This window comes from Gopherus flavomarginatus, chromosome 4 (genome assembly GCF_025201925.1).
Source record: "Gopherus flavomarginatus isolate rGopFla2 chromosome 4, rGopFla2.mat.asm, whole genome shotgun sequence".
Lineage (NCBI taxonomy): Eukaryota > Metazoa > Chordata > Testudines > Testudinidae > Gopherus > Gopherus flavomarginatus.
The window spans coordinates 131897231-131921679 of record NC_066620.1 but is presented as its reverse complement, the minus strand read 5'-3'; the positions used below and the strand labels follow the sequence as shown (position 1 = coordinate 131921679).

The window sequence follows — 24449 nt, the reverse complement described above, 5'->3', positions numbered from 1 at the left end:
TCTGAAAACCAAATTAAATATATTAACATTCCAAAAGAATGCTGAGAGGCTGCCAAGTAAAATTAACTAGGAAGATTTCCAAGTAATTAAATTGTAAACACACAAACTAAATGCAAGATCCTTACAGTAGAATCTCAGAGTCATGTACGCCTCGGGAGTGGAGGCTGTTCATAACTCTGAATGTTGGTAACTGAACAAAACATTATGATTGTTCTTTCAAAAGTTCACAACTGAACATTGAGTTATTACAGCTCTGAAACTTTACTATGCAGAAGAAAAACACTGCTTTTCCTTTTCTTAGTAATTTATGTTTAACACAGTTTGTTGGCATCCTATCATCTGTGAGAGATGGTGGGAATTGCAGCCTTTGATGTAGATGGTTTGCAATGTCTCATGTGACTGAACAGTCCAATATGAGATTTGCATGATCTTCGGCAGTTATCACATATGCATGTATCTTGGTTGGGAGCTGCTTGCTTCCTATGGGCTCTTTTCTCTTCAAGCTGTAGTAGCCGGCTTCTGTCATGGACTTTGATACTCTGATGGAGAAGATAACATCACATTGGTCAAGATCAATTCCAAATTCCTTCATATCTTGCTTACATGTGTCTTTAAGTGAATCTTGGGTCATCCTGTTGCTCTTGTTCCCTCTGATAGCTCCCCATATAGCATGTCCTTGGGTGTGCGTCCATCTTCCAACCTACTCAGATGGCCCAGCCAGCACAGTCATCTTTGCTTGAGCAGGGCTGTCACACTTCGTAAATTTGCCCTTTGAAGGTTGGTGACTTTATCTTGCCTTTTTGGTGTTGAGTATGCGTCATACACAACGTAGGTGGAAACTGTTTAATCTTTTCTCCTGATGAGCATAAGTTGTCCATGTTTCCCCACCATACATGACAGTGCTGAGGACGCAAGCATTTTGGTAGACTAGCATTTTGGTCTTGATTAGTGATGGGCAACCTGCGGCCCATCAAGGTAATCTGATTGCGGGCTGCGAGACATTTTGATGACATTGACCGTCCACAGGCATGCCCCTCTGCAGCTCCCAGTGGCCGTGGTTCACCGTTCCCGGCCAGCGGCAGCTGCAGGAAGCGGCAGCCAGCACGACAGGTTGAAGAGTTTCCCAGCTGATCTTGTGTGGAAATACACTCCATTGTTCATGCCCTTAAATGCACAGTTCAAGGGTATTAAAGAGAAGATTCCAAAGAGTGTAGAGGCAAGAACACATCCTTGCTTCACTCTACTTTTCATCTCAAAGCTGTCCGAAGTGGACTGGTCAAACTGGACAGTTGTTCTCATGTCATTGTGGAATGAACATATAAGACTTAATAGGGTTAGTGAGCATCCTTCTTTTTGCAAATAGACCTGCTCTGCTGACGGTGTCGAATGCTTTGGTTCGATCAATGGTCAGTTTTGCTCTCTACGTTTTTCTTGGAGTTGACGCAGAGAAAATACCATGTCTGCAGTTGATCTTCCAGCCCTGAATCCGCACTGCGATTCAGGGTAGACATGATTCGCCAGCTGTTGTGGATGCACTAAGATGAATTTTGCGAAAGATTTTCCTGATATACTTAGTAGCAAGATACCCCTGTAGCTATACAAAGCAATGTTTGCATCACGCATCTCTTGTGGTACCTCACCCTCTTTCCTGCACTTAAGTAGCAACTGACGAAGATATGAGGCTGGTGCACTCATGGGAAAAAAATGGTGGGGCGCCCTTATCAGAATCTTCCCCTCCTTCCCTGCGCCTCCTGCCTGCCGCAGATCAGCTGTTTCGCGGCATCAGAAGGTGCTGGAAGGGGTAGGGGTGGAGCAAAGGCACACAGCACTCAAGGGAGGGGGCAGATCTGGGCAGGAAGAAGTGGGGCGGGAAGAGGCATGGCGGGGAAAAAGCAGGGCAGAGGTAGGGCATTGGGGGAAGGAGTGGAGTGGGGGCGGGGCTTGGGCAGAGCACCTCTGGCAGATTAGAAACTCGGCGCACATGCTAATAGGCTGTCTTGAGGATTTCCGCTACGATGCCATCTTTTCCAGGAGCCTTGCCACTTGATAGGAAATCAATGGCTTTTCTTAGCTCTTCTACAGTGGGCTCTACATCTAGCTCTGGCATGACCTATAGAGTTGGTATTTGGTCCAGTGATTCGCTGGTGATGTTTCTTTTTTCACGTATAGCTCTGAATAGTGTTCGACACAAGAAGACAACTGTTTGCTTTTACCTGTAATAATTTCACCACTGAGCGATTTGAGGGGGGCAACCTTGTTGACAGTGGGACTGAGAGCTTTCTTCAGGCCATTATACATGACTGAGGTTCCCTGTGTCTGAGGCTGTCTGGATCTCTTCACAGAGCTTGATCCAGTAACGACTGCACAGTGTCTGCTTGCTTGCCTGACCCTGTACTTTGGTTCCAAATGAGGTATGTGGTTGACTGATGTAACTCTAGTGTTTGTAACTCTGAAGTTCTACTGTATTTATACTTGCTAGCTGGATAAATGTATTTGATTAAAATAGCAGCTTTGTCTCAAGCAGCTACAGTAGCCTTTGAATACAGAATACTGTAACTGCTGTTTTTTAAAAATGTATCAGATAGATATTAGTTTATGTCATACAACATTCTTTTAAGATCAAGGTGATAAAAGCTATTGTCCAGAGACTAGCAAAGTTACACATACTGTAATACACATTATCATTCTGTCTAAGCAGAAATATTTTTCTTCATTAGGGCTCAGCATGGGCACAGAAGTCTGTGCACATGAATCCAAGTGCAGAATCAGGATCTAAAGTTGCAGTATGTTCAAAATTCAATATGGAATATTTGTATTTTTGATTTCTGGAGATAAATCCATTCTCTGGTCATTCAAATCAGACACCAAAATTCTCCAAATTTTTTTTAATTAAGTTACTGGCTGAGGCTGCTTGGAGCAGGGCCCATCAAGCTCTCTCAGTTCTATAACAGACCAGGTGTATATCAGGTATTCGTATATTTTTATGTTCATGAAATTCAATTATTGTAAAATATTATCTGATCTGTGCTCTAACATGAACAAAGATGCTTGTTAAAGAGCAGATTATATTTTAATAATATCCTTATCTGCTCCTTTTAAGGTAATGGTTTTTTAGACTTCTAAATGGAATGAAGTCAGCTATCATTTATAGCCACATTTGAAAGTGCTGTTGCAATACCAGCAGCCCACATAACATGTATAAACATTAGATCTTTTTCCATAAATATTTAAACAACAATTATAGTGAATCATACAATCAAAACAGTAAAAGTTATTTTGCTGCTGAACAACAAACTGCATACTACGCAACATCTGGTCCTTAAAAAGGAATTCTAAATATACCAAATTGCAGCATAAAGAAGTGGCACTTGTCAAAATAAATTACCCAGAACCGAAGATTTTTTAGTTAGGGTTGCTGTCACCATCATGATTTCAGATAAGATTTAATGGCAGTCATAAGCAGAAAGTGGACACTTCCCCGTCAGAGTTCATAATAAGCTATTTTGAAGGGACAGATCAACTACCTGTCATTCATGAGAGGTACTCTCTGACTCATTGCTTCTCACTCACAGCAATTAAAAACAAAAGATTACTTCATAGTTATAGCCAAGAGATATTGCTGTAGATCTGCTGAAGTTATATTAAACTTTAAGTTGGTACTTGCCACAGTAGTTAAATACAAGTAGGTATCCCCAGCTTTAATTTTATATGTTTCTAATGCTTCACTATGTAGTATTGAAGACTGTTGCGAGTAAGTTTCCATTCTAAATTTAATGGGAAACCAGTACAGGAAAGATTGTTAAAACTTCTTCCAGGAGGTCAGGCTATTTAATGTGCCAGAACCTGAGTTTAGGATACCCTACTCTACTAGGGAAACAGTTCACAAAATATATATCTATATCTATATCTATATATTCATAATGATGTTGATGTATATTAAAGAAGTCTAGAACAAGATTTACATCATGGTGTACATACCTCGACTATATTTCAGATATTCTAATTATACCCTGTTTAGATTCCTGATTATTCTAATTATATTTGCTGGTATTCCATAATTTTCCAAAGACTATCTCTATAAATTATGTCAGATGCCTTCCTGAACGCTATAACATTAATCACAAGAGCTGCTTGCCACTCCACGCTTGGTTGTATATGTCTGAGAACTACACCTGGTCTTCATATTATCTTAGGGGTCTAAAATCTGTTTGTTACTCTCTAAGTTGAAAGTCTATTTGTTTCTTGATACGTTCCTGGATGACATTACTCTCAGTGCCTGAGAACATGTGTAATGTGATTCCTCTCCAGTTATTGCAGTTGGCAAGCTCGCCCTTCTTTGGCAATATTACTAAAAGGCCTCTCTTCTACCAGGTTGGGTTCTTTTCTTCATAGCATATTCTATCCAAAAACATAAGGAAAGCCTGAAGCATTGTTCCAACACTTGCTTTAAGCATCTCTCCAGTAATATTGCCCTCTCCAGCTGCAATCTCATTTTTGAGAATTTACTGATGGCTTTAACTTATTCCATTGTAATATCTCCCAAATCAATATCAAGTTCTAGCAGTAGCTCTTCATCACGTATTCCTAGTAGTTCATTTGGATCAGAGATGGTGACAACATCAGCCAGTGGTTTTCAGTGACAACTGGAGAAAGGCAAGGTTGTACTATGTCCATTATGTTCTCATTATGGTTTGTACTGGTAATTGACTATGTCATGAGGAAAGTAACTGCAGAAGGCAACCAAGGAATTTTATGGACAAATGATAAAGCACAATTGGATGACCTCATTTTTGCTACTGACGTTGTCCTGATTAGTTCAACACATTAGATGGAAGAAAATACATCTTTTGGCAGATACAGATGTTGATTTGTTCATCAAGAAGGGAAGACAAAATATACAACTATCAATATCCCAAAACTAACCAGAGTGGATGAAGAAACACTAGAAGAAATGAGTCATTTTACTTACCTAGAGATGAAATGTGCAATGATGGTGACACCACGCAGGATGTGAAGCAACAAACATCAAAAGCAGTAAACAATTTATATAAACTTGAAAAGATTTGGAAAAGTAGCATGATTAGCACTAACAAATCACACATTTTTAACTCCAGTATCATGTCTGTCCTTTACGGAGTAGAATCATGGAAATCTACAACAAATTAATAAAATCAACTAATTCCAAAGTAAAAGCCTGCAGAAAATCTTTGGAGTCCATTGGAAAAAAGTTTTTTGCACCATCAGAAATTGTAAATAGAGCAAACCAATCTAAATGACCAAAGATGACAACTAAGGACATATTTAGGACATTTTACAGATGACACCAACACGATTTCCATGGCAAGTGATAATATGGACACATGACCTGGAAAGAGAAAAAGAGGGCAACGTAGAGAAATACAGAAGAACAGAGGAAGAAGCAAAATTCATTCACGTGACACTCGGAAGTCACAACAGACCACCACAAGACCAAAAGAAATAGCAGAAACTGGAGGACGCCCTATACATCTGAAGGAGGAGGACAAAGAAAGAAGAATTATACCCTATATGCTTTACATGCAAAAAACTGCAAATATTGACAGTTAAGGCCAATTAACTGGATTTCCCTTTAACATTTTTTTCTTAGAAGTGCAGCTTCGAAATCATTTCGTAACTATGCATTCTGTTTTACTAGACCCCAATACTATCCACTGTTCTTGGAAATTAAACTCATCACGTGTCTTTAAAAGAAAAACACACTTTTTTTCTTTGTCTCTGTAACCATGGTTTTCTGCTGCAAATAAGCCTCTACTTAAATTTTGTGTCCTATGAGAAGGAAACTGACTGGAATTTCTTTGAGTCAAGGAGTGAAACAGTTAATTTTAAATTTGCTGTCCAAAGAGCTTAATAAGATAGAACCTGAATTAAGCTGAAGTTCCTGTATGGCATGAAAGGCTCAAATGATATTAATGGGCTTTGAATCTATTATGGAGTAATGAATGTGAAACCGCATACAAACTCTCCTAACAACTAAACTTTGCTAATATGTTTTCACTTTAGACTCCCTGCACCAAATTCAGCCCAGGTGTCAGACACTCAGCTTAATCTGAGACACCTCGCTGTTTGCTCTTGCTGAGAAAGGGTCACATATAAATATACACTGTCCAGAACATTGCCCACTTATATAAAATGCAAAATTTTTATTTTTAAAATCTGGTTCTCAATTAAACCAAGTACTATAACACTGTTACTACAGATTTAGACTCTTATCATCCAAGAACCTTCTGATGTTTCCATTGACATACTGGAGGAAAAGTATTTGTGTAAGAAATGACTTTCCAAGCAATTGCAGCCCCTTTCTTCACTCTCCTTCCACTACCCAAGTGTGTTCAAGGGCACTTTCTGCCAGATTCAAACAACATTATCTCATGGGTCACATGCCAGTTCTGAAATGATTATGGGGTGAGTTCACCACTGATATGACTCAAAAAATACTTATTTCAGTCCCCAGGACGTCCTCACAGGTTGTAAGTCACTTATCTAGAATCCTCTTGCAACACAGCACTCTGTTTACATTCTAAGGACACCATGAAGGGCACCTCCAGTACTACTGGTTACTGTGTGCTTACATCAGGGATTCTCAAACTGGGGGTCAGGACCCCTCAGGGGATCACGAGGTGATTACATGAGGGGTCGCTAGCTGTCAGCCTCCACCCCAAACCCCACTTTACATCCAGCATTTATAATGGTGTTAAATATATTTAAAAGTGTTTTTAATTTATAAAGGGGGTCACACTCAGATGCTTGCTATTTGAAAGGGGTCAGCAGTACAAAAGCTTGAGAACCACTGGCTTACATGAATCTACTCCTCCTCAAGCTGATTTACAGTTGGATAAGTCCAAATACAATATGGAGCTATTAATACATTATTCCATCTCTTCATACATTACAATCTGACTAGATTTCATTATATGTGGATGTAACTTGTGTTTAAGAAGGTTGTGTAACTGTCTGGGTTTATTTTATTATAGATTGACGGGGTGGACTGATTTAAATCACAGCAATTTAAAATTACAGATTTTAATCATGATTTTATATTAGCAAGCAGAAAATCTTCAATTTTAGTCTTGTTTTCCATTTGTACTTTTTAGTTATTATCCTAAAAAGAAGTTGATTTTCATTGGTTGGCAATCATTAAAACATATTGATTTGCAATTAAATAGCCTTTACACTAAATGTGGAGCTTCTTTTTGTCAACCAGGAGGATACAATATATTGATACATACACCTCTACCTCGATATAACACGGTCCTTGGGAGACAAAAAATCTCACTGCGTTATAGGTAAGACCGCGTTATACCAAACTTGTTTTCCCCCCCCAACCCGTTCCTTGTTCCCTGACCACCCCCTCCAGAGACCGCCATCCCTAAGCACCCCCAGGATCCCAATCCCCTTCTCCTGACTGCTCCGACCCTATCCACCCCACCTGCCCCCTGACAGGCACTCACCGGCAGCAGCGGGAAGCAGAGCAGCCCAGCCCCAGTCCGCTCCACTCTGCCAGCTCCCAGCCATGGCGCTCCGCTTCCTGCCATCAGTGAGTGCGGGGGGGTTGGGGAAAGGATGCCCCCCCACCCCGCACTCACCTGCGGCAAGAAGCAGAGCGCCACAGCTGGGAGTTGGTGGAGTGGAGCTGGTTGGGGCTGGGCTGCTCCGCTTCCCACCACCAGTGAGTGTGGGGAGGTTGGGGAAAAGATGCCCTCCACACTCACCGGTGGCAGGAAGCGGAGCGACGCAGCTAGGAGCCGGCAGAGTGGAGTGGGTTGGGGCCAGGCTGCTCCGCTTCCGCCACTGCTGGTGAGTGCGGGGGGATCCCTTCACCCAAGTGACGCGCCTGGAGCTGGGGCAAGGGAAGCAGAGCAGGCTGCTCCCGGCCCTCTGCTAATCCCTCGGGCCACTCTGGGACTGCTGGGTCCCCAAAAGCGCCCTCCCACAGCTCCTGCCCCAGACACCATGGGGGGGGAGCCCCTGATTGCCCCCCAGACCTTCTGCCCCTTATCAAACCCGTCGGCCCCAGCCTGGCCCAGCACCCTTAACACACTGCTCAGAGCAGCGTGCCAGAGCTTTACCACGCTGTATGCAAACCCGCGTTATATCAGGGTAGAGGTGTATTTAAGCAATTACATAGCTTAATTTACACAGATTCTTAATGCTTACTTTTTTTATTATGCTTGAAAATAGTGAATGATGCATTTCTTACTTACCAAATTATTAATTTTTAAAAATTTTTATTTGTGTGAAGCTCTATTTGGAAATTCAAAATCAATTAAATTCACAAAACAGTATTTTTAAAAAAAATTAGTAGTTAAATAAAAGTTAACCCATAAATCTACTGGATACATAGAAAAACTATCAAAACATGCTTTACATTGAAAACTGATTTATTAGACAAAGTATTATCTGTAGTTTAATTGAACTGCTTGCTTCTGATCACCATGGTCCTTCAAGATTTTCCAACAAGCAGATCTCACTCTCTCTCATCTGGTCTGATTTTTATTTATATAGTGGAAGAGGAAAAACAAGATTTCTTGTATTTTCAACTCTCATTTGGTTTCTCAACTTTGAATGACCTAGTAATTGAATTGAACTACTTGAATAAACTGAAATACAGAAAAGATTTCCTCTGCATCTGTACAAGAGGCTCCTGCTGTCAAAAGCTGGTTTAGCAGTTCAACACAGGTTTTAGGTAATTAGCGAGTGATTTCTACCAGTTCAGTGGTTCGAGTTTAAAATTTTAACAGCAAGAATGTATTGCTTAATATTATTGTTTTAATATAATTTGAATGATTAATAGATTATAGTAAATTTACACCTTAACATAGATTGTCAATTTCAAAATTAATTTTAAAATTATTTTAATTTAATTTTAATAAGATCCAATTTCAATTTTTAAAAATCAGATTTTTAATTGATTTTTTTAATCTGCTCTACAGACTGGACATTGTGACATATTTAATAATAGATTTGTTTATTGTCCCCTCACCTCTTTAAATCTAATTCAATAATACTTATCCCAGGTTTTACTAGAGCCTTTTGCCTGTATCCCAGGTGAGTTACTGAACAATTATTTACCTATTTTAATAAATGAATAAGGGAAGGGTTTGAGAGAGAAGAACTAATTCACCGCTTTAAGGATTTCATTACATTCAGCAGCACCTCAGCTTGTACTGTTTCCATCACTTTGGCAATGCTGTAGATCTTCCCACTTATAAAAACATTTAAAATTGAATATTTCTTCATATCTAGTTAGGGATTTTTTTTATACAATCCTTCACCATAACATCTTTTACCTGATTGTGTGGTCCCAGCCTCAAAATTCTGGGTTTATATAGCCTGGAATAGTTGCTAGGTTTTCTGGTACCTACGTAACATATACAAAGTTGCTAGTGACTTCTTTGCTTTCTGTCAAAATGACATGTATTTTGAGGGAAACTTAATTTGGAACAAGATTCCCCTATCAGTGGATGTCTTGCACACTGAAAAAAAAATAGTACACCTCTACCCCGATTTAATGTGACCCGATATAACATGAATTCGGATATAATGCGGTAAAGCAGTGCTCTGGGGGAGCGGGGCTGTGCACTCCAGCGAATCAAAGCAAGTTCAATATAACGCGGTTTCACCTAGAACGTGTTAAGATTTTTTGGCTCCCAAGGATAGCATTATATCGGGGTAGAGGTGTATTGAAAAATTTCCGATGTTTGAGAGAGGGTAAAGTTGGTAATGGAATCAGCAGAGAAGCTTCAGTGTTGGAATCTTCACAAAAGTAAGGAACATTTCAAAGGACAATGTACACAGAAACATTGCTTTGCCTTTCATTATTTGCCCTACTAACTAAAGGACAAAGTGCTGGCTTCAGCAGAGCTCAAGTTGTCTTAAACTCTTTCTTACATGTCATCCATTGATTATCTTAGGGTTTTGTACTGCTGCCGATAGCTGGAGTGTGTGTGTGTCTTCCAAATAAGAGACTGGCAATACCAAAGTCTCTGGCTTGTCTACTTTTTGGAAGACAGAAAGGTCTGTTTGGAGTAGGATCTCTTTATAGGAATTAGGGAGGAGAGGTGAGCTGTTGTTACTGTGCAGGTCATTCTCATTATGATAAAAAAGCTGTATCAAATATGAAGGCTTTGTAGCACCTGCTCAAATGGTCAGACACCAGATTCATCAAAGCTAAGTCTTCAGTGACCAAAAAGGTTGTGTTTTTATTGCAGGATAACTAATGCACATTAGCTATCCTGCTGTAAAAATTTAGAAGCAGCAATGCACTTCAGTTGTGCTGGAGGTCAGCCATGGGTGGGAGGTGCAGTACTGACCCTGCTTAACTACCTCACTATCTATGAAGTGGCAGACATGAGGGGAGTAACCACAAGGGATAAAAAGGCTAAAAGAGCTTATGAACAATTTTACAACAGATGTCACAAAGAGAACTCCCAGGTCTAGAACCAGGCAACTACGTTTGTGCCAAATTGGATGGAGAAAAGGGATGGACAACTCCAGCTGTCAAAGAAAAAGAATTCAGTGCCCAAATCATGTGATTGAGACCAACAGCAGAGAGTTCAAAAAAAAGTGAACATCTACAGTTTGTTCATAAAAAAGAACAGTCAACAGAGCAACCTGTACAGATGGCAGATGCGGAACAAGACGACAGTGACTTAACGATTGCAAACCAACCATAGCCAGTCGCTGCAACTAATGGATAGCCAGGTGACCACGTGATTACACATTTGAGTTATGTAAATATAAAAGCAGTACAATGCAGAGACACTTGCAACGCAGACTTACGATGCAGATTGATCCGTACTGAACTGCAAAGACATTGTGACAGTGTAAACATTTGTAGAAGATAGAACTTAAAGGTGGAGATGTAATAGAATGCTACACTTTATTATGCTGTTTAGCCTCTAGGTGGCACTATGTGTAAAATACCTTATTTAACAAAATCTCAGCCATACGTGGTGGAGCATTAAAGGATCTTATGATGAACACATCTGGTATGTATAAGCAAGGTCTGTAAGCAGTCCATATCTGGTTTAGGAGCATGACATGACCCAAAAAATATCAGATTTGCTTCCAGATGGTTTGTCTAACCTACTTATAAAAACAGTTCCAGCTACTTGAGTCTTGTGTTTTCTTTACTTTGGGTACGTACACTTGTGTTCCGCTGGTTTTAAGGATGGTTCAGTTGAACTAGTTTAAAACTGTTTTGAACATTGAGGGAAAATTTCCTCAGCACAGATATAATGTATTTGTTCCCCGTGCAAGGAAGTAGGCATCACAGTATAAACCAGGGGTCTCAAACACGCGGCCCGCCAAGTTATTTTCTGTAGCCCGCGAACTCCTCACAGCCCCCCAGCCATCCCTCAGCATTTACCTAGAGCGGCTCTGGCCTGGCGTGCACCGGGGGCAGGGCAGGAGTTGGGGTGGGGATTTCGGGGAAGGGTTTGGAATGGGGGCGGGGAAGGGATGGGCAGGGGCAGGGCCTCATGGAAGGGATGGGGTGGGGGTGGGGGGAAAGGGGTGTCAGTAATGCAGCCCTTGGGCCAATGTACTAGTCCTCATGTGGCCCTCGTGGTCATTTGAGTTTGAGACCCCTGGTGTAAACAGTGCTACTATACTGCTAACCTGGACTTGCAGAAAACTCTCTGGTCAAATATTAGAAGCAGCAAAGAAGGGACTTGCCATATTAATATCAGTCAGGAATGAACTTAAAAGCATAACTGCTTAAAAGCATGACTTTGGCTCTATTTTTAGCAAAATGTATGATAATACAATTAAGGTCTTTGAGTTAAAATATTGGGAACAGCAGAAGTTAAGGTTCCTCCAGGGATATGCAGAAATTAACATTAATTAATATTTAACAAGAATAAAAAATGCTGTGCACAGTAGCATGTGCAATGTGGCCAAGTTAATGTTGCTGTAGTAACCTTAGCTTTTACATCTCCCAACACTGAAACTTTATTTTAAACTATATAGCTGTAATGTGGTTTAACAGCTTTTTTATTTTTGGCACTACATTTTATATTACTCCTTACTTCTGTGTTTCATTTCCTGTAAGTGTTCATGAAATGAAGATGCCAGATTGGTGAATATGAAACAGAGAAATTTGATACATGCAAATTTAACTGCTTTTTTTCCCCCTAAAGAAAAAAGACAAAGCTACTTCTATAATTTATTTCTGTGGTTCTTATTTGTCTGCAATAAGAGTCAACTCCCTGACTGCTCTGGTGTGGCAAACAGCCACAAAATGTCCATGTTTTATGCGTGTATTAAACCATGTACCTCTGGCTGGACATACCTCATCTCTTGGGATACGATTTTTTTTTTCACACCTTGTGCATGTCGGCTGGTATTCTGCTAAGACTGGGAGTTCTCTCCCATTGCCTCAAGGGTTTTATGATATGGACTTTTAACTCTGAAGTTTCTGTTTACAGTATCTAAGCTAGTTTCAGGTTCTTCAAGTTTGTCAAGTTGTCCTAGGTTTTGCTGTTTCACCAACTCAGATTGATTTGTTCTCTCTATAGCTGTTGCTAGGGTTAAATCTCTCTTCAAATGTACCTAATGTGAAAAGGCTTTAATTAGGGCTGTCAATTAATCGCAGTTAACTCACGCGATTAACTCAAAAAAATTAACTACGATTTAAAAAATTAATCACGATTAATTGCACTGTTAAACAGTAGAATACCAATTGAAATTTAATAAATATTTTGGGATAATTTTCTATATTTTCAAATATATTGATTGTATTCTGTGCTGTAACAAAAAAGTGTACAGTCCTCACTTTATATTTTTATTACAAATATTTGCACCGTAAAAATGATAGAAGAAATAGTATTTTTTATTCACCTTATACAAGTACCGTAGTGCAATTTCTTTATCGTGAAAGTGTAACTTACTAATGTAGATTTTTTTTGTTACACAACTGCACCCAAAAACAAAACAATTTAAAACTTTAGAGCAGGGGTCAGCAACCTGCGGCACATGAGCTGATTTTCAGTGGCACTCACACTACTCGGGTCCTGGCCACCGGTCCAGGGAGCTCTGCATGTTAATTTAATTTTAAATGAAGCTTCTTAAACATTTTAAAAATCTTATTTACTTTATATACAACAGTAGTTTAGTTCTATATTATAGACTTATAGAAAGAGACCTTCTAAAAACATTAAAATGTATGACTGGCACACGAAACCTGAAATTAGAGTGAGTAAATGAAGACTTGGTTCACCACTTCTGAAAGGTTGCTGACCTCTGCTTTAGAGCCTACAAGTCCACTCAGTCCTACTTCTTGTTCAGCCAACTGCTAAGACAAACAAGTTTGTTTACATCCACGGGAGATACGGCTGACTGCTTCTTATTTACTGTGTCACCTGAAAGTGAGAACAGGCGTTGGCATGGTACTTTTGTAGCTGACATTCAGGTGACGTTGTAAATAAGATGCGGGCAGCATTACCTTCTGCAAATTGTAACCAAACTTATTTATCTGAGTGATTGGCTGAAGTAGGACTGAAGTAGGTTTTAAAGGTTTACATTGTTTTGGGGTGCAGTTATTTTTTTGTACATAACTCTACATTTAAAGAAAAGTATTATAGTTAAACTATGACCACAGATTTATTAAATACAATGGAACCATAAATGTAAAATACTGTCAGTTTTCACTTTTTTCTACCATACATTGGAAATACAAAAGAATTAAATGTTAAAGATGCATCAAATCAGAAATACTTGTGTGTCTAATTGGTGTAAGAGTAAAAGATTAAAATCTAGATTGGATTTATATTCCTTTTTTTTTTTTAAATGCAGTAGGATCAACACAAGGCATTTAATCATGTTTTGTGAGGCTAACAGTAGCAGAAATTACTACAGGAACTGTTGTATGTCTCTGTTCTTGCCTCTCTTAATTTTGTAGACTCTCATTTTGAGGAATTTGGATTTAATCAACATTCAGCTCGCTATTACATTGATGTTATATTTGCAGTTTAGGACTTTCTTCATGGGAAATTAAGCCAAATTAACTAAAGGTATGAATTTAAAATACATGAATAAAAGTACATTGAACCCCTTTGTGGATGCTTGCAGAAGTAAAGTGGCCTTTATCTTGATTCACTTTCAAAAGTGAAAAATAATCTCTAATATTCCATAAATTCATCTATTTTTAGAAAGAAATTCAAATTTGAAAGTCAGAGTTTGTGAACCAGATTAATATAAGGAAATAAAAATTCAGATTGACACTCTGTTAGGTTATTAACTCTCTTTGGACGATTCATGTGGTCATAGTTTAACTATAGTACTTTTCTTTAAATGGTTCTATATACAGTATTTTATAGATGCATACAGTTCATTTTCACTGCACATTGATTGTATTATAGTAAATCATTATAGACCCAAATATTGCACATAGGGTTTTTTTTGGTTTGTTTTTGTGTTTTTGTTTTTTTTTTACAGTAAATGCTCTTGTGCATTATATTTTAGAGTAATAATACTGAACTTGTAACAAAACCAACAAAAATATACTTCAGGGTCTCTTTTGTTCAAGACTCAAAGACAAATTAGTGAAGGAATTTAGCCAGTTATTTGTTGTAATTTTAACATTTCTCTCACTGAGTTAAAGAACAAATATGTTTATTATATCTTTTTATGAATTTAATTACTGTTAAATTTGGTACTAGTTTTATACTAATTTGGCACTAGGTTACCACTTATTAGTGATACCTTTTGCAGTCACTCACTGTTAACTCTTTGGAGAAATCCAAAGCATGCAACAAGCTAAAACAAGATGTTAATTGACTGTCTCCCAAGTCACACTATGCCCCCCCACAAGATTCTTTTCATTTTCTTACCATACATCGAGAGCAATTGAGAAAACTCAACAGGCTATTCGTTTAGGACTAGTATTTTCTCATTCCTCAGTCAAAAGTGAAAAGTTTTGTGATGAGACAACCCATGAGGCAAAACTACAACATTTTTTCCCCAATAAGAACGGAGACAGCTGACAAAGGCTTTAGGTGGTGAATGATGACTTAACAGACGTTTCTTAGAAAACTTTGATCAGCAAAAGAAATATTGGTTAGGCAAGCTAAGCACCTCGAGAATTGGCAGAGGTGCTCTAATAGTGATCCCTAAGGGTTCAGAACAACATACTATGTCAACACTCCTATTAGATATGCTTGCTGAGAACTGGGTTCAAAGAGTTTCTCAGACAATATATGAGTAACTGAAGTGTCATGCAGTCTTATTCAAGATTATTCACAGATCCCTTCTAAAAATGAATACAGTTTCAGTAAAACACGTATGCACGCACTTGCTATCAAGTATCATTTTCTACAATCCTACAACGAAAAATAACTTTCATTCAAGACTTCAGTACAGAGTTCACTCATGGACACCAGCTTCATAGCATCTCCAAATGAATTAACTGAAATCATTATTACTTTTGTAATTATATGTCATATGACTTCAGATTGCCTAAAAAGGCAGGGAAATTATTTTTAAGTTACAAAATTTTATTGTTGGCAGGGCTGGTAGCACTGCCTATTATTAAAGCTGCCTGAAATTTGGAATTATAAGACCTTGTTTTCAGTTGCCATAATTTTCCCAATCTTTAAATGCTTATGCTATTAATGGAATGATGTCAGATTGGAGGAGGTCTGAAGTGGGGTTCCACAGGGATCTGTTTTGAGTCTGGTATTATTTAACATCTTTATGAATGACCTGGATGTAGGAATAGAGTGCATCCTGATCAAATTTGCAGATGACATAAAGTCAGGAGGTCGGGGGGTTGCCAATGCTTTGGAGGATAGAGCTAAGATTCAGAGGGATCGTGATAAATTGGAGAACTGGGCTATGGACAACAAAATGAAATTCAACAAAGACAAATATAAAGGGCTACACTTGGAGAAGAAACACCAAATAAACAAATATAAAATGGGGGATAACTGGCTTGGCAGCAGCACAGCTGAGAATGATCTGGGAGTTGTGGTGGATCACCACCTCAATGAATCAGGAATATGGTGCTATGCAAAGAAAGCAATTGCAATTTTAGGTTGCATTAGCAGAGGCATAGCATGCAAGTCCTCTACTTGGCGCTGGTTAGGCCTCAACTGGAATACTATGTCCAATTTTGGTCACCAATGAATAGAAAGGATGTAGAGAAACTGGAAAGGATTCAAAGGTGAGCAACAATGATGATGAAAGGGATGGAATGCAAGACATATGAGCAAAGGCTGAAGGAATTAGCAGGGGCGGCTCTATGATTTTTGCCACCCCAAGCCTGGCATTCAGGCTTTCTTCAGCGGCACACCTGCGGGCGGTCTGCTGGTCACGCAGATTCAGCAGCGTTTCTGCGGGTGATCTGCCGGTCCTGCGCCTTTGGCATACCCACTGCCGAATTGCCGCCGAAGCCACGGGACCGGCGGACCTCCCGCAGGCATGCCGTCAAAGTTTACCTGACTGCCGCCCCCAGCGGCTTGCCACCTCAGGCACACGCTTGCTGCACTGGTACCTGGAGCCGCCCCTGGGAACTGGGTACCTTTAGTTTGGAAAAGAAGAGATTAAGGGAGAGACATGATAGCAATCTTCAAATACTTGACAGGCTGTCATAAAAGAGATGGAAAAGAGTTTTCCTCTCTTGCCACAGAGGGCAGGAACAGAGGCAATGGGTTCAAATTCAAGATTGGGGAGGGAAACCACATTTTCCCCATTTAAAAAAGAATCTGTGACCTTTTGAGGAGTTCTAGCATCTCCATTCTATGGAGCAGGGATTTGAAATTTAGTGGAAGGTGGCCCTGTGTCAATAAGGATGTGCCATTTTCCATCCCTATGAAAATCTGCCCTAATTTGGCCATTATAAGCTTTTGGGGGGAAAAAAATCCCAATTCACACAAGGTTTGCAGAAAAAAGTCTGCAGAGTCCAGCTGTGCTTTCCCTACAGTTGCAACTCTCGGCCACTTGCAGACCAGACGGGGTGTTGGTACTAGAATTGAGAGCACAGGACTCTCATTCCCTGTGTTTCCAATGCTCCCCATGCAGCACTGGAAGCTGCCTGATTCACATGCAGAAGGGACAAGACCCAGCCCTCCAGGGGAGTGGAAGGGAATGGGTACAGAAACAAGACAAGGAAAACATAGGGACACAAACCAGGAGAACTGGGGACCTGAATCTGGATGCTAACAAGGGGAGAGAGAAACTGGGAGTTGGAGGAGAGGGAAATGGTGCCAGCAGGTAAGTGGGGAGTTTGAGCTTAGCAGGGAGGAGGAATGAGCCTGAGAACATGCAGGGTGAGATAGGGAGACAGATCTGATGAAGAGCAGTGGAAGAACTGTAAATGTCTGAGCAAAGAGACTGGGACAAGAAGCCAGGGGGAAGACAGACAGGCTCCTCATCCAAGGGAGGGATGTTTGGACTAGGACCCAGTGGAGATGGAGAATGAGGAGATGGGAAGAGAAGACAGATAATAGGAGCCAGGATGGGGAAACGGACTGAGATGAGAAGCCTGGAGGCACACAGACTGGGACTATCTAGGTCAGTTGTTTTTTAATTTTTTTTCTGGCGACCCAGTTGAAGAAAATTATTGATGCCTGTGACCCAACAGAGCTGGGGATGAAGGGTTTGGGGTGAGGGAGGGGCTCAGGGCTGGGGCAGAGGGTTGTGGTGGAGGAGGGGGTCAAGACTCTGAGCTGGGGGTGCAGGCTCTGGGGTGGGGCTGGGGATGAGGGATTTAGGGTGCAGAAGGGGGCTCCAGGCTGGGGCAGGGGATTAGGGCACAGGATTACCTCAGGCGGCTCCCGGTCAGCAGTGCAACAGGGTGCTAAGGCAGGCTTCCTGCTTGTCCTGGCACCACAAACCACGCTGTACCCCAGAAGTGGCCAGCAACAGGTCCAACTCCTAGATGGAGGCGCACAAGCGGCTCTCACCCGCAGGCACTGCCCCTTCTCCCCCTGCTCCCATTGGCCAGTTCCCAGCCAATGGGAGTGTGGAGCCAGTGCTCAGGGCAAGGACAGCATGCGTAGCCCTGTGGCTCCCCCCCGCCTAGGAGCTGGACCTGCTGCTGGCTGCTTCCAGGGCACAACGCAGTGTCAGAACAGGTAGGGATTAGCCTTAGCCAGGCAGCACCAGTGATGGGACTTTTAATGGCCCAGTCAGCAGTGCTGACCAGAGGAACCACAACCCAGTGCCTTCCATTCCGTAACCTAGTGCTGGGTTGTGACCTGCATCTTGAAAACCAGGGGTCTATGGGAGGGGAATGAGGCAAAGAGACAGGATGGGAAAGAGAAAAAACTAGAGCAGCATGGAAGCGGTCAAGCTTGGAGGGGTGGGAAATGGGCTGAAGAGTTTGTACACATTAGAAGACACTGCACCCCAGAGCCTGGAATGGAACCCAAGATTTCTGAGTTTCTCATTTCCTCTCCTATTAGCAAATATCTGTGAAACCCAGTGGGAAAGTGTGTCACATCCCCCTTTAGTGCTGGTATACACAGAGGATAATCTACTATTGCTATCAATCAGTTGTTGGCTCAAGTGGCAGAGGCCTCTACAGTGGATCAAAAAGTCCCACTCTGTTGAGGATCGATGTGGGCAGTGATGAGCTGCCAAAATATTAACAACCGGTTCCCGCCTCCTCACTCCACTAGGGGGTCATGCCCCTCGACCCCGGGACTCCTGTCCCATCCAACCCCCCACGTTCCTTGACAGCCTCCCCCCACTCCCAGGACTCCTGTCCCATCCAACCCCCCACGTTCCTTGACAGCTCCCCCCAGGACCCCATCCACCCCCCTTCCCTGTTCCCAGACTGCCCCCCACCACCCCATCCAACCTCTGCTCCTTCCTGACTGCCCCCCCAGGACCCTTGCCCCCATTCAATCCCCCTGTTCCCTGCCCTCTGACCGCCCCAACAATAATCCACCCCCCCAACTCCCCTGCCCTATATCCAACACCCCCTCCCTGCTCCCTGCCCCCTTACCACACTGCCTGGAGGTGGGGGCCGGGGCCGCAGGCCAGAGCCGCTCAGCCAGGGCAGGGCTGGGCAGCTCGGCTGGGGCCCGGGTTGGGACCGGAGCCGCTCGGGCGGAGTCGGGGTGATCGGCCGGGGCCAGAGCCGTGCTGCCCGGTTGGCCGTGACCGGGGCCGGGCCGGAGCCGCGCCGCCTGGACGGCCAAGGTCAGGGCCGGGCTGGAGCCATGCCACCCAGCTGGCCAAGGTCGGGGCCAGGGCCGGGCCAGACATGCGTTGGCCAGGGTCGGGGTCAGGCTGGAGCCGCGCCGCCCGGGGATGAGGTTAGGGTTCGGGTTGGGAGGCAGGCCGGAGCTGTGTGGCGCCTGGAACCCTACTCGCGCCCCCGTCCCCCTGCCCCAGCTCACCTGCAGGAAGCCGCTGCTTCCTTCTCAGTCCTCCCCGGCTTCCCGCCCGAACAGCTGATTTGCGGGAAGCTGGGGAGGGGAAGGGGAAGCCGGGGAGGGGAAGGGGAAGCCGAGAGAGTGTTATGGGGAGGAGGCAGAGGCAGAGGCAGAGTGAGGTGAGCTGGGGCTGGAAGAAGGGCAATGAGCTGCTGGAGCTTTTGTTAAATTTAAAAGCCCTTTTCGAACTGGTTGCCCCATGAGGGACAACCGTTCTAAAAGGGTTTCTAAATTTAACAACCGGTTCCCGAGAACCGCTGGGAACCAGCTCCAGCTCAACACTGCATGTGGGTGTCAATGAGACATCACATAACATTTCTGTTTTTTCAGTTTGCTTTTAGAAAAATCATATAAAAATTACACACACACACACACACACACACACACTGACAGAAGAACATTCAAGTTACAAAGTCAAGAACTCAAAAGTTAGGAACTGACAAATTAAGGTTGCCGGACCAGTCTTAATTCAGTCCCTTTGTGCATATGCATTATGATCACCTACTATTTTTATCAAGGTCCTGTTGTAGGGCAACCGCTTCTGGAGCATCCTCCCACAGACGGCCATGGCACAATATGCCTGCCTGCCTCAGTTTCCCCTTTGAATTGACACTTGAAAAGAATTATTGCAGTAAATTCAAACCATTTTATTTATATGAAGTACCACAGTCCACACATCCCTCACAATAAAAAACAGTTCTGAAAACCTCAAAGTAAAACAAGGTTACAGTGCAGCAGCTCTTTCAATCCCATTCCAAGGTCACGGTTTCCCACGTAATGCACCCAAGCCATGAACCACTCTGTGTCAGTTCCTTCAGCCCCTAGTCCAGAGCCTCACTCTCCAGGCATTCTATCAAGAGTTCCAAGACATGCTTCTCTTCTGTGAGTTTTCTCCTCTAGTCCCACATCTGGTCTTTTGCAACAAACCTGTCCACCGTGTTCTGCTCAGCCAGGCCTCCCTGCCCGAGTGTCCTATTCCTGCTCCAGGAACATCCTTCCAGCACCAGCCCCTTATTCTGGGTGTAGGTTCCTGCCACCTTCCACTCAGGCCAACTGCCAGGGGGCCTCTCTGCATGCGAGTCCTACTCCTGCATTTAGGATTTGCCCTCAGCATCAACCCTCTTTTTTAGGCTCAGCATCTCTTAACCAAGCTGATTCTTCCCCTTCTGAGGGGTGTCTGCATGAGCTCTCCTTTAACTCAGCAGGGGTTCCTCAGCTCTGACCAGTCCTCACCATCAAGCTTTTGCTCTTCCCAATGGCTCTCTGTACCAGACATCCTCTGCTGCTGCAGTTCCTCCTCCTCCGCCCCCCTAGTCTCACCTTTCCTCCTCAGACAGCTGTCACCTACCTTCTTTCTCTCTGTCAGTGCTCTCAGTCATCTTTGACTCACCAGATCTTGTCCCCATGGCCCAGGTACCCTCTCTGAACCCTAACTGGGGGTCAGCTTACCAGTCACAAGTGTACTGGCCTCTTGCCACCTTGCGACAGGTCCCCTGCCTCGTTCAGTATACAGAACAGATTCTCTCTGGGGATGAATCAGAGTTCCATAGTGAAGGAAATTTATCTGTAGGACACCTATTTGTTGCCTAAGAAAGAAGGTATGCAGTGACTGAGGAAAGTGAATGTGGAAAGAGAGAGGATGCACTCATGGTTAAGACAGTTGAATGCTGCCCTTGGGAACTGGACTCTGTTCCCATTTGTGCACATTCGTATGTGATACTAGTTAAGACACTAAAACCAAACTTTTCATAGATGGTCACTAATTATGTGTTCCCCATTTTCTAGATGCCCCATTAAATACCCTAGGGTCTGTTTTATAGAAGTGCTGAGTGCACAAGATTGCAAGTGAGGTCCATAGGAGCTGTGGTTTGAGCATATAAAGTGCTATATAAATAGTATGTATTAAGTACTCTGAAAAAATCAGGTCCTAGGTTTCTCAGACTGGGAAAATAAAATTAGTGGATACTTTTTACCTTAATCTCTCTACCTCAGTTCCCCAATTGCAAAATGGGGATGATAATCATCTCACAGGGATGTTGTGAAAATAAATTCATTAATTTTTTGGAAATATTTATGTAATGGCAACCCACACATGGACACTGACAGCGAGGATCAAACCTGGGACCTCGGGAGCTTAATGCATGAGTCTCTACTGCCTGAGCTAAAGACATGTCTCTTAGACAAGGCTGTAGCAGGCTCATCAATCTCTAGCTGGCCTAGCCACCACCAGAGGGGGACAGAATGCCACTCCGAGCAGGCAGGGGTTACACATTCAGATAATACAGTGATCTGCTCCACAGAAAAGCACGAGAAAATAGATATTTCTGTCTCCCAAGACAAGTTTGAATAGTGTGCTGTAAATAAGGCATGGGACACGCATTGAACAATGAGAAAATATTAGATTGCTCACTAAATGAGCACCATCCATTCTGTCCACTACAAGGCAAGAGTCCTTTGCAAAATAACATGAACAAGCCTGTGTTCTTTTCAGCCAAGCCAGTTACCACCATCCCAAACTTGGTCTGAATCTACAGGTACATTAGTAAGATACAGTGATCACCACAAAAAGTTAATGTTTACCAACAGACACTACAACGCATTTTTTCTATTCCAAAGTACAGGGAAAGAGATTACTCCCCCTGTAATAACTGGAGTTCTTTAGATGTGTTGCCCCTATGTGTAGTGCACTTCAGGCCTGTATTTGCACTCCCAGCATCTGGGACTGGATAATTCTTTCCAAATGTGTCCATTTGGACCATGCATGTGATCCTGCTATCCTAGTGCTTTTCATCCAGGGTATTAGAGGCTGCTCAGTCATCGTGATCTCAGTTCCTTCTCTACCACAGGTGCCCAGGATGGGATCTGAGGCATAGCGGAAGAAGGGGATAGTACACTGCACATAGGGACAACACATCTTGAAGAACTCCAGTTATTACAAGTAAGTTGCCTCTCCGAGTGCTTTTCCCTGTGTGAAGTGCCCTTCAAGTGATTCACAAGTAGTATCCTCTTTGAGAAGGTGGGTGCCTGAAGCCAGGTCCCATTACAGAATGCAGGACCCCTCAACCCAGAGAGGCATACGAGGCAGCTGCCTGTACTAAAGCACAGTGCTTTGTGACAATGTGTACTGAGCCCATTAAAGGAATAAAAGGTGGATCAGCTCACTGTCCTGGATGACCTAATGATGTCTGTGCAGGACAACTTCAAATCTTTAATATACATTGTCTCATTCAGAGAAATCTGTCCTATGTCTGAAAAGCTTTTCCCTCTACTAAATTGAATATGGCACCTATAAAGTGAATCCTTTGAGCAGGACAAAAGATAGACTTTGGGAGGTTGAGAAAAAAACCTAGGTATGAGAGAAGTTTGGCTGTGGTAGCTATGTGGCTCATCAGGTCCTTGCAGAAAAGCATACTTCAGCAGCTAATCATTCAAGAAGGAACAAACGAAAATATCAATTCCTTAAGTGAGCCACTACCATGGAGAGGCATTTTGTACCTGCCTTAGGTGCAGAGAAAAGACCAAGTGGGAATACTCCAAATAGGGACAAGCACTCTTAGAAATGTGGTTACTGAAATGCCGACTTTTTAATAGTGACCACTGTACTTTGACATTCAATATTATACAAAGGCTCAGACCCTTTTAGTAGTGATCCTGCCACATACAATGTTTGAGCATAAGGTAAATTAGTTTAAGGAAGGGGTGCTAAGTGACTAGTGCAGCACATTCCGGGCCGAGACTGGTCAAAAATCTACTGCTTTTTACATTTGAGTCAGTCTTACATGTACTTGAAGGTTAGAAAAAATCGTTTAGACCCCTATTCTGGATAGCAATATATAATCTCATTTAATAGCACGACACAGAAAAATTAAACTGTTTCTCTTATACACTTCAATGACTTGTCCCAGGAACTTCTTCAAACAATATATTTAGTCTGGCAAGAATCCTAATAGGACTGATTTGCTGCTCCAGAAAAGATATACAGGAACTCCTCAATTAACATTGTAGTTATGTTCCTGAAAAATGCGACTAAGTGAAACAATGTTAAGCAAATCCAATTTCCCCGTAAGAATTAATGTAAATGAGGGGGTTAGGTTCCAGGGAAATTTTTTTCACCAGACAAAAGACTATATCTATCTATATAGATATATATCACACATATACTGTACTGCATGTGTGTGTGTGTGTGTGTGTGTAAGTTTAAACGAACAATTTAATACTGGTACACAGTGATGACGATTGTGAAGCTTGGCTGAGGTGGTGAAGTCAGAGGGTGGGATATTTCCCAGGGAATGCCTTACTGCTAAATGAACTAGCAATTGACTGAGCCCTCAAGGGTTAACTCTCACAACACTCTACAAGGCAGCAGGAATGGAGGGAGGGCGGACAGAGACACACACCCTGTGTGTGAGAGAAAAAAATGTGTATTCCCCCTTTAAGTAGCTGACCCCAGGCGTAAGCACACTGCCTTGTTAATTAAATCAGCTTGCTGAGCCCTGAGACAGAAGCTACTGCCTAGAAACTCCCTCCCTCCATCGTGTGTTCCCCCTGCTCTATGGAAGATGGGGTAAGCGGGGTGCAGGAGCAGGTGGGAGGGGGAGACACTCTGACATTAGCCCACCTTTCCCCCCTCCCCCCGTACAGCAAGCAGGAGTCTCTAGGAGCAGCTCCAAGGCAGAGGGCAGGAGCAGCACGTGGCAGTGGGGGGAGGGACAAGAGCTGCACAGGGAACTTAGGGGAGTGGGGGGCTGATGGGGGGCTGCTGGTGCACCCTGGTTCCAACCACCCTGCAACAGGCTGCTCTTCCTGCAAGCAGTGGACAAAACAGGCAGCTGCCAAACGACGTTAGAAGGGAGCATTTCACAACTTTAAACGAGCACGTTCCCTAAAATTGAAACAACGTTAACTGAGACGACTTTAAGTGAGGAGTTCCTGTATAATGAAAGGACCTGGACTTTTCCCAAATTATTATACATTTCTGTCAGCAGGAGGCAGGCTGGTAACTTGTTTTATAGTATTCTTTACTGTTTG

General features: G+C 42.6%; 1 protein-coding gene across 2 annotated transcripts in view; it reads right to left on the bottom strand.

Moving 5' to 3' along the window:
* The window catches only part of CDK19 (cyclin dependent kinase 19), a 188012-nt gene that overhangs the window by 130656 nt on the left and 32907 nt on the right, over nt 1-24449 (bottom strand). The window contains exon 3 of one of the 2 annotated variants that reach the window (XM_050951418.1): nt 18678-18721. In XM_050951418.1, the coding sequence (XP_050807375.1) occupies nt 18678-18721 (44 nt within the window). Of the gene's footprint in view, nt 1-18677; nt 18722-19385; nt 19447-24449 lie in introns of those variants that run through there. The other variant, XM_050951417.1, reaches the window with a different exon arrangement.